The 10,478-nt window shown below is 41.6% G+C and overlaps 1 protein-coding gene across 1 annotated transcript in view; it reads right to left on the bottom strand.

The window, feature by feature from the left end:
• ssh2a (slingshot protein phosphatase 2a) overlaps positions 1 to 1,867 on the bottom strand; it is a 32,020-nt gene extending 30,153 nt beyond the window's left edge. The window contains exon 1 of the mRNA XM_039823874.1: positions 1,713 to 1,867. Within this exon, the coding sequence (XP_039679808.1) occupies positions 1,713 to 1,775 (63 nt within the window). The 5' untranslated portion in view covers positions 1,776 to 1,867. The remainder of the gene's footprint in view (positions 1 to 1,712) is intronic.
• Between the last annotated feature and the right edge of the window lie 8,611 nt (positions 1,868 to 10,478).

Genomic DNA, 10,478 nt, shown 5'->3' on the forward strand with positions numbered 1-10,478 from the left:
ATGGGTGGGATATGATGTACAGGCTGATCTCCATGGTTACCATGCCAGCACACAGATGTGTAGGGAGTGGTCTTATAGCCAATGAGAACAGAGGGTTTGGTGTGCTGCTAGGCAGATTACACTACCACTAAAGGGTGGCTCTTCTCCACTGTGCTGAAGGGAAAATGCTAGCTGTATTAATTGATGGGTCAATAATATGAAACCTGTGTTTAATTTGCCAAAGCCCTGATAAAAGGTTTAGTAGGCAGCATACTGGAAAAAGCCTATCACATATGCTGAAGTAGCGATGGCATTCCAGCTGTGCCTCTCATGACTGTTCATCTTTCTTTATGGACCTCATTCCCAGCTCTTATCTCAATACACTGCTCTGTTGTGCTGTGCCTTTCCCAGCACCCTATCCCCCCCTCTCAGCATCAGACATCTCACAAGAGTGCTCACATGGCTGCTTCCCATCAGGAATGGGTCTCATGACAAGAAGCTGGTAACCTCAGCCTCGGCTCCTTTCACTGCCTCAAAGCTACAAACCATCACTGTTGGGTTAAGGATTAATAATTTCATCTTTAATCATAATTCATGTGTGTCATTTCTTTGATCTGGCACAGCCTGGTAAAGATTTGAATGTGACCATATGTCTCCAAAAGCCATTATGTAGTAATAATAATAATGATAATAATAATAATAATAATAATAATAATAATAATAATAATATAGCTCTGAGCTGTAATGTAATGTGCTGCAGCCATTTATAATAATAGTGGCTCTAATGATGATTTTTTTGAAGGTTTCCTAATCCATTTTCCATAATATGCATGGCTGTCCCATGTGTTTCTCCACCAAACTGGCCTTGATATCTGCAACATAGTCAGTCTCTGCAAAACACTGAGGTTAAATTGAGCTGCATGTGGCTGAACTCCTGTCACGTTGTGTTAACCAGAGGTCAGGATCTTCAGCGAGATGTGTCTTTTAAGAAGGCAGTCTGACAGACTAGCTAACATCAGCCCCTACACATATCACTGTGGCCAATTTACCATATTCCTAGCATGATGGCATAGGTCTAATCTATGGCAGCCACACCATCCCTGCCTGGGTCTGTGTCAAGAGCCTGAGCCAGACGTACTATGAAGCCTCAAATTGTCAATGGGAATAAGAGGACTGTCCCACTGCGTCCAACTGAGTCTGACAGGCCTGCCACACTAACCTGCTTACCAGGCAGCTCCTCTCCAGTCACTGTCACTCCACTAACAAGTGATAATAGTAATACATTTATAACGTTAGTGGTGCTGACATGACCATGTCATTTGGACAAAGGTACAGAAGGCAGCATATTCCAGGTGTATAATCGTAGAATAAACATAACCAATAATTACCTTTACTAAAAGACGTTTTAGTTTATCTGGCGTCTTTTCTGAAATTACTGGGAGGAAGTATGCAAACGAGCTCTAACTGCTATCTAGCTAAGATAGAGTTAACGTTAGTTTGCAAAACTTGACACCTTTAGTAAGGAACTGAGTTAACTTTGCACACATCTAAATAACTTGAAAGACAAACTTGCATCCCTCTGCAGGACTGTGAGGTTACTTTTAGGTTACAGCATGATGCTAACAGCTAAGTTAGCTACCGGCACCGAGGTACAGTTAACGCTAAATCCCGAGCAGTGAAAACTGGGCTAACGGTATTCTGGCGGTGACAGACCAACGTTCACAGATACTTACAGACACAGAGGGGCTGGAGGTAGTGCTCGGTGTCGGCGACCGCTGGACGGTGACCAGCGCCATGCCGCTGCTGCTCTGACCTCGGTCACCTCGGAGAGTTAAGCACCGGGATACAAGACATTTTGGGCAGGAACTAATGTTACAGTATGCGGAGCTCCCGATGTTATTTCTGTGTTCGTTGCTTAGTTGCCCCTCTAGTGTCAAGCTGAAAAGAATCATTAAACATATCCGGTCTTTACATTTTTCAAAATAAAAGTTTGTATTCAGGAAGCGTTGACTTAACTAAAACAATACATTGTTACACAATATGTTATCATTATTTACATGACATTCAAAATTTGTAATCTTCTAGGTTTTTGTTGTTTTATTTATAGGCCTCTGTAGTCAATAATTCACGTTGCCTTTTAAAGCGGACAATTATACGCCTTTATTTTGACATTTACATCATGGCTTTCCATATAGTTTTGCCAGGTAGCTTAACGTAAGGCTGTCTTGCCTGGCCTTGCCGGTGTCAGGGGCGTGCGCCATAGCGACCACCTGGCAATGCACACTCCCATTCATGCAAAAGTCACTGCCAATAGATCAATTAAACGGAAAATAATACAGAGCTAAAATTCTGTAACGTGTGTGTGTGTGTGTGTGTGTGTGTGTGTGTGTGTGTGTGTGTGTGTGTGTGTGTGTGTGTGTGTGTGTGTATGTGTCCACGGACTGAGTTATTAGATAGGTGACATATAGCATCATGTATAATGCATTAGTGTCTTTCTTTCTGTATCCAAAGGATCTTGCAAAGGAGAAGACCTGACCTTACATCTCCGTACTTCCATATTTTTCAGTTACGCCTCTCCTGGGAGATGGGAGTGTGAAAGCAGGGGGAGGTGTGTGTGTGTGTGTGTGTGTGTGTGTGTGTGTGTGTGTGTGTGTGTGTGAGTGTGAGTGTGTGTGTGTGTGTGTGTGTGTGTGTGTGTGTGTGTGTGTGTGTGAGTGTGAGTGTGTGTGTGTGTGTGTGTGTGTGTGTGTGTGTGTGTGTGTGTGTGTGTGTGTGTGTGTGTGTGTGTGTGTGTGTGTGTGGAGGATGATGGTGAAAGTCAGAAGAGGTGAGGTGAAAGATGGGAGGAGATACAGCATCTCTCAACACACAACCCATATCCCATATCTCAAGGAGCTTTGGAAATCTTGATGTAAAGTGTTACATCAGCAAATACCTTTTCCCTTACATTTTTTTTAATGTTGCTGCGTCTTGTTGAAAGAACAAATGTTGTGACTGTCAGGGACGGAGAGGAATGTGTGGATGGGTGTGAAGCTGAAGTCTATAGGAGACTCATTTTGATTCACTTCATTGCATTATTTGGGTCATTGCCTCCTCCTCCTCCTCTTCTCCCGTTCCTTCTCAGCGTCCCTTCCCCTCCTCCATCTTTTTCTCTCCCTTTTCCTTTCTTATCAATCATCCAATAAGCTTTTATTAAAACACTTAAAACAAAAAGAGACACAATAAAACCGAAACCGATTAGGAGGTAGGCCTACTTAGGTGGTGAAGAGAGAAAAAGCAATGTTTGCATTGCACTTGAAGAAGAAAGAAGATGAAGAGGAAGCATGGAAAGGAAAAAGGGTGGAAGATGGAGTGAGGAGAGACTGATAAAATATAAATATGGTAAGCACATGATACAAATGATTGCAAATAAAGGATTGACATGATGATTGATGACCCCCTCACACATGTCTGCCTTTTTGGCTGATAACACAATACCTAGGCTGCACAATTAATTGCAATTGTATCGAAATCGCAATATGGACTAGTGCAATATCGAAATCTCAGGGGGCGCAATATTTGTTAATGGCAAAATATGTGTCAAACCATTTTAAATTAAGTATTGTGGTACACTATGATCATTTAATTTCTTTCAATGTTAATAATTTTCAATTAAAATGAGAATGAGAATGATGATAAAAAAACAATCATTCCCTCCAATATCGTGAATCCTATCTCAATTGCAATATCAGTCAAAATAATCGCAATTAGATATTTTCCTCATATCATGCAGCCCTATAGTACCCAACCCACGTTTATTAGAACAAGGTGAATGACAACAGAGCAGCTGAAGCGTCATGGAGAGATAGATTGGAGATGATAGATTCTCTGCAGACAGGTAACCACAACAGGCAGGGAGAGATTGAGAAAGTGAGCGTGTAGGAGCAAACAAGATTAGGATTAGAGAAGTGGATGATTCTACTTCAGGGACTTAGTGACAATACAGAGACAGTGGGGCTAAAGACAATCCTCCTTGTAATTAAAGCTCTGCTATCCACAAGAGATTTCGTCACAGACCAGTTGTGTGTGTTTGTGTGTGTGTGTGTGTGTGTGTGTGTGTGTGTGTGTGTGTGTGTGTGTGTGCGCTTGTTTAACTATATTCGTGGGGTCCAAAAACGGGGAGTCCAGTATACTTGTGGGGTCCCAACAGCTTTGTGGGGCCAAAATGCTGGACCCCACAAGTTTAAAGGGCTGTTTGAGGGTTAGGCATTTAGTTGTGATGGTTAAGGTTAGGGAAAGGGGCTAGGGAATGCATTATGTCAATGATGGGTCCCCACAAAGATAGTGCCACAAACCTGTGTGTGTGTGTGTGTGTGCACGAGTGAGAGGTGTTTGTTAAATGGTTGCGTCTATGGTGGAGTGTGTAGAGAGTGAAAGAATAAAAGCAATGGAATGGTGACATTTTAACCCTATTTTGCCCCGTACAGTTTAATGTGAGCATTTATTACATGAATGCACAACCTTCCTGTTGTCTTTAAATGTACAGTACGTGTGTAATTGATTCACTGACATGCTCCACTATTCAGTCATACATCCATTCATGATTTTTTTTTTTCTCAATTCTAGTCTGGTTTTACCAAAGGCGCTAATAACATGTGAATAAATGATGATGTCATTGCTTAAATTCCTGGGGTTTTCCCCTTGCATCTTGAGTCCACACACTCAGCCCATCTTCTCTCCATGGCGCTCCAGTCCCGTTCAGTGGTCAGCTTTCATCAAAACAAGCTACCCTAATTCTAATGACACAATATTCCATACAACCAACAGGGGGTGATATGACCCCATTAAAAATCAGCTGGGATACTGATATTTTCAGTAAAATGCTCTCAGATGGAAGAATCAAACGCTGGTCATTACAGCACATTGTACCTTCAAATGTCATTTGTTTAATTAGTTTTTATGGTATTGTGTCCATTTTTTCCTGGCTCTGTAATTCTTTTAAAACGTCTATGCCTGCAAATAGTTTTTTAAATGGCGAGTAGGCAGCTGTGTTTCAAAATTCACAGCTGAGGTGTTCAGACGGGAATATATAGAGTGACTTTAGTAACCTTTAAGCTAGGGCAGACACTCCAGCATCAGATGTATAATGTACAAAAGAACTTAACAAAGACTTGGTTTTAAATGGGCAGTGTATGCAGCATTTTTAAACACTGAACTTTACTTGATATTATAATACCATTTCCAAAGCTTGCGTTAAGAGAATCATTTCCTGCCTTCCAGGCATCTTCTGGCTTGCTGACCATCATTTGTCACAGTGAATAATATGAGTCATCGTTATTGTATTTTATCAAAACGTCTTCTAGCACATAGGGCAGCGTACATGGTATGCATGATATTGTCTCAATTTAAGGGCACCCAGAGCAGGGCACTTTATCACATTTTGTCTGTTGGTTAGGTTTAGGCATGACGAGTGAGATTGGTTTGTGAATGACTGATTTAATGAGACACAAATAAGACAGAAGTGCCAATAAACAGTATATTCCTACAGCTTTCCCTAGTGTTGATGATCAGAGAAGCCATGTTGGATTGTGATGTCAGGGTTGTTTCCGACTTTCCAAGTCGGAAATCTGACTTCAGGGGGCATTCTAGTTGAAATCTCCGACCGGGAACTCACAAATTCAGACTTCCCAGTTCAACTTGAACACACCATCTCCCCACTTTATGTCTATTGTCAGACCGTTTTAGCTGTTTCAAGGCTTATGAAACTTATTTCACCACATCCTTGTCACCCCCTACCCAACCTCTTTATGACTGAAGGTTTGGGCACATTTGGTGTGGATGTGGTTGCATATGGGCAAAAAACGTAATAAATGATTAGAGAGATGCAAGGAATGCAGATGCTTCAATACAGGGCACAGTGGGTCAATGAATGGTATGATAAGTATAATGATATAGCCTCCACAGTCACCATGATATCTACCCAACTGAACACTTTGGGAACCAAACACAGACAGTAACCCAAATACTTAATGTCAATTGAAAACACATACATTCATACATCTTGCTGTTACAAATCGTGTTGGCTGACATTGATTTGAACATAAACTGAGTGTTGTTCTGTTTTCTTTTCTTTTCATGCATTTGACATGACAAAAAACATATTGTACACACTTTTATAATACAGTAATAATTGAGACAAAGCATGGCTGAGTTAGTATTAAAGATCTATTTACTCTCTCCTCGTCTTTCTCATCTCACCTGTAATGAGAAGACAACAGATCAAGGACCTCTAAGTGTATCTTGGCAACAATTATATGAAGGGAGAAGAGAGAGAGAGAGAGAGTTAGAGAGAGAGAGAGAAAGAGAGAGAGAAGAGGGCCTATACTCTGCAGAGATAAGATGGTATTCTCCCTCGCAAAATGAGTTCATTAGGGGAGTGAGAGACAGCCATTGCTGGGATTCAAGGTTTCTGTGTGATAAAGGGTGGGAGCGACAGATCAGAGGGAAAAAAAGAGTTTCATTTCCTGTTCTTGAGAGGCAGCGGCAGTATCAGGGAATCAGTAGAGAGTCTGAGTAAAAGGAAAAAAATAGAGAGACAGGGAGAGGACAGTTGGTGCAAGTTAGAGAGGTAAATGCCAGAATTTTACATATTTATATCGAGAACTGACAGAAAGAGAGTTGAAATAATGTCAAACTCAGCTGCTTATGGAAAGTGGAGAGTCAAAGTGAGCTGGTGCGAGGAAGTATGAAGGGTTATCACAGTGCAGAAGGCTAAACAAAACCCATGAGGGATGTCTCAAAATGACAGCAATCATTGAAATGTTTAGATAGAGAGTAGGCACATACATGCGCACGCCAACACAGAGCCTGGGTTGGCTTGCACAAATTAATATAAGAAAGAAAAAAATACAAAGAAATGAGAGCTGGAAAAAAGAGATGAAATGAGCTGCAGGTTTTGATAGACACCTGATAGTAAGAGAGGCTGGCAGGCAGGCAGCTAGGCAGAAGCCGAGATGACAGGTACAGCAGAGGTGGAGGGATACGAAGGCTGTGCTGCACTGTTTAATATAGATCTGCAGTGATAAGGCAAGACACAGAACACAGGATGTGTCCATCAGTCAGGGAAAGGGAGCGCAGAGGAAATTGCCACAATAAAGCACGCACGCTCACACATAAAGGAGAAACTCCTGGCTCAGTGTGTGGATGCACACATGATTATCTGCACATTCAGGGAGGGTGAAATTTAACCCAAAAAAGGTCCACTCTGAATTTAATTTCAAACCCGGCAGATAGAACTGCTGATAGAACAACTGAAAAAACATGACTCTAAAAGTTTCTTCTTACTACCTCAGGATATACTGTATGAAGTGGCTACATAAGGCATGACTGCACATCTGTTGCACATTGGCTATAACCTGTTGAGCTGAAGGTCATTCTCCCAGCAATACTGAAATCAAACCCTCATGGTTTTTATTTTACCTCGTTCTCTAGTGTGTGTGTGTGTGTGTGTGTGTGTGTGTGTGTGTGTGTGTGTGTGTGTGTGTGTGCATGACCACAAGACTGTTTGTTGAAGCTGCATATCTCAGTCATGGGATTAATCAGTGATGACAAGGAACCATTGTGTTGTACACATGTATACATGTACACACAGACACACACAGACACACACACACACACACACACACACACACACACACACACACACACACACAGATGCAGACACACTCGGGTTGACAGAGAAACAATGATTGCCCTGACAGGTTGAAATAACCCACATTTAAAGTGGCTCAATGCAACACATGATTTCTGATCAAGATGATACTCACCTCATGCTGCTGTGTAAGCCTGCTTTTAAATCAGTTGAGTCATAATACAGACAGAGCAGTTTATGATGCAGTCACTAAAAATGGCTAACAGAGTCGTTTACCTCTATAAACTCAGTATCAGTTAACAGTGACACACAGAGAAACTTCACAAGGAGCCCTACAGTACCAGCTTTGTCACAGCATTGTCACTTGAGAAAGAACCTGATCCTGTGTTGCTTGTGTTGAAGTTCAACATTTTACCACTTCATTAACTTAGTTATATTTCTATTGCACCTTTCCAAACCTAGGTTACGAAGTGCTTTACAAAAACAAAAAACGAGTACAACACAAACATTTGAACAGAACAACTAGAGGCATCACTTGTAAGTAAGTCAATTTTATTTAAATAGCACTTACCACAGACAGACTCACAAAGTGCTTCACAGGCAAAATAAATAAATACATTAAAACAAACACTACTCAAAATAGAGCACGTGGCTCAAGCGCAGAACCTTTTAGTAAGTAAGTAAGTAAGTAGCAGGCCTTGTTCAGAGGACCTGAGGGGCCTAGCAGAGGTATATGGCATTAGTAGTACACTAATGTAGTCTGGAGCAGTATTAAAAAGCATTCAGTCCAGTTCATTGTGGTCGATTTTGGTGCAGCTCAACCAACAGATTCAGCTGGCTTCTGTCTTGGTGGCAGAGCAAAGTGTAAAAAGCAAGAGATTTAAAGGGTTAGTTCCAACACATTCTCATTCCCATCCTGTAAAATACGGACGCTTTGTCAGTTGCCTTTGGCTTTGTTATTGACACTAAAAGTCTCCTTTAGCATCATATCTAAAAGCGCTTTATCTAATAATGCTTGGTCAGGACTATAATTGGCGTCACTTTTTTTTGTAAGATAATTTTTGGGCCATTTCTAGGCCTTTATTGACAGGATAGCTGAAGAAATGAAAGGGGAGAGAGAGGGGGAATGTCACGCAGCAAAGGGCCGCAGGTCAGAGTCGAACCTGGTCCCGCTGCATCGAGGAGTAAACCTCTATATATGGACGCCCACTCTACCAAGTTAGCTATCCGGGAGCCCTACTTTTGACACAGTTAGGTTAAGGAAAGGTTTGTGGGTGGGCTTATAAAAGGAACGTGACACGCGGGACAAGAATGGGACAGTTGGGTTTAGGAAACGTGACACGCGGGACACAAACCCGGTCTCCGGGGTGAAAGTCCCTACGTGGAATTTTCAGCCTTTCATAATACTCGCTGACGTTTCACCGCCTTGCTTTTAATACTACGTCATCTTCAAGCGCTGTGTAGCTGCTGCTCTGCCGGGAGCGTTCTACACACACGCTCAAGGGTGCTTTTTGCGTCGTATCTGATGCTGACAGCCACTGCCCAAGCGTCTGTATTTTACGAGTTCACAGTAAAAAGGGGTCCCAAATCACAAAAGAATACATTCAATTTGTGGTATCTAGCCATGTTGATAGTTCCAGGTTTATTTTCTGAGGTTTTGAGATATAAAAGACAAAGAATAAATGACAGAAATAAACATATTTGCATGGGCAGATACTAAGTAAAGGGGAAATCAATTAAACGGACCCTTTAAAGAGCTGCCACTGATTGCCAAGACTGAGCAGACTGTGTGTCTGTTGCAGATACATAATATATGCTAGACGAGAAGATTGTTTGGTTTGTTAATATTTATTTAATTATTTTAGCAGATCTGCCAGAGCTGGCAGTGAGGAACTTTAATTTGGCTATGTAGTATTGGTCTGGCTAGTGGTGATTTTAGATGTTATGGGCTGTTATTTATTTCCTTGTTTAGGTCATTTGATCGATTGGCCATTACTGTTACAGCATCAATTTAGGCCTTGTATGTAGGCTATACATGTTTTTCTCAACATCTACACTGTTGGTCCATAGATTAATTATTAATAAAATACAGTAGGTGTCCCCTTTCACTTAAAGGTCCCATGACATGGTGCTATTTGGATGCTTTTATATAGACCTTAGTGGTCCACTAATACTGTATCTGAAATGTCTTTCCCTAAATTCAGCCTTAGTGCAGAATTACAGCCACTAGAGCCATCCCACAATGAGCTTTCCTTAGTATGTGCCATTTCTGTGTCTGTAGCTATAGAGCTCAACAGTCACGCCCCTCCTCTGAAAGACCTTGGGTTCCGGAAGTAAATTTCCCATTCATTTCTCCCATTGACGTCTGGAAAAATCCGTACATAAAGAGTTTTAGACCATGCAATAGGCTAACCAGATGGTACGTGACTCATATGCATACAACGTACCATTTCGAGTGAAAAAACGAACACAAAATCCAAAAAAAGTCAAAGGTACAAGACTGTACAATTCGGCTAACCGCTAGCTGAGATAGCATGTAATAACTTTAACAGACCCTCAAAATAAAACCTGAAAATAACCATTAAAATATATAACGGCTGTTACATCAGCTGTAGCCTGCTTTCCCCAGTGTTTAGTTTGAGTTAACGTTATTTTAGACTGAATCAAGCTGTCAGCTAGCAGTTAGCCGAAATAGCTGTTAGCTAAACTAATGTTAGCTTCCCGGCGGAGGCTAATGGCAGAAGCGTGGAACAGATCGTAATTCATGCAGTGTCGTAAATCCTTGTGACGGTTCGTGCAGGCAGCTCCACCTCCTCACTAGCATGAGTTCCACCAATCAGAGGCATCACTGTGGGATTGTGGGATTGTT

This window comes from Perca fluviatilis, chromosome 2, assembly GCF_010015445.1.
Source record: "Perca fluviatilis chromosome 2, GENO_Pfluv_1.0, whole genome shotgun sequence".
In the NCBI taxonomy this organism is placed as follows: domain Eukaryota; kingdom Metazoa; phylum Chordata; class Actinopteri; order Perciformes; family Percidae; genus Perca; species Perca fluviatilis.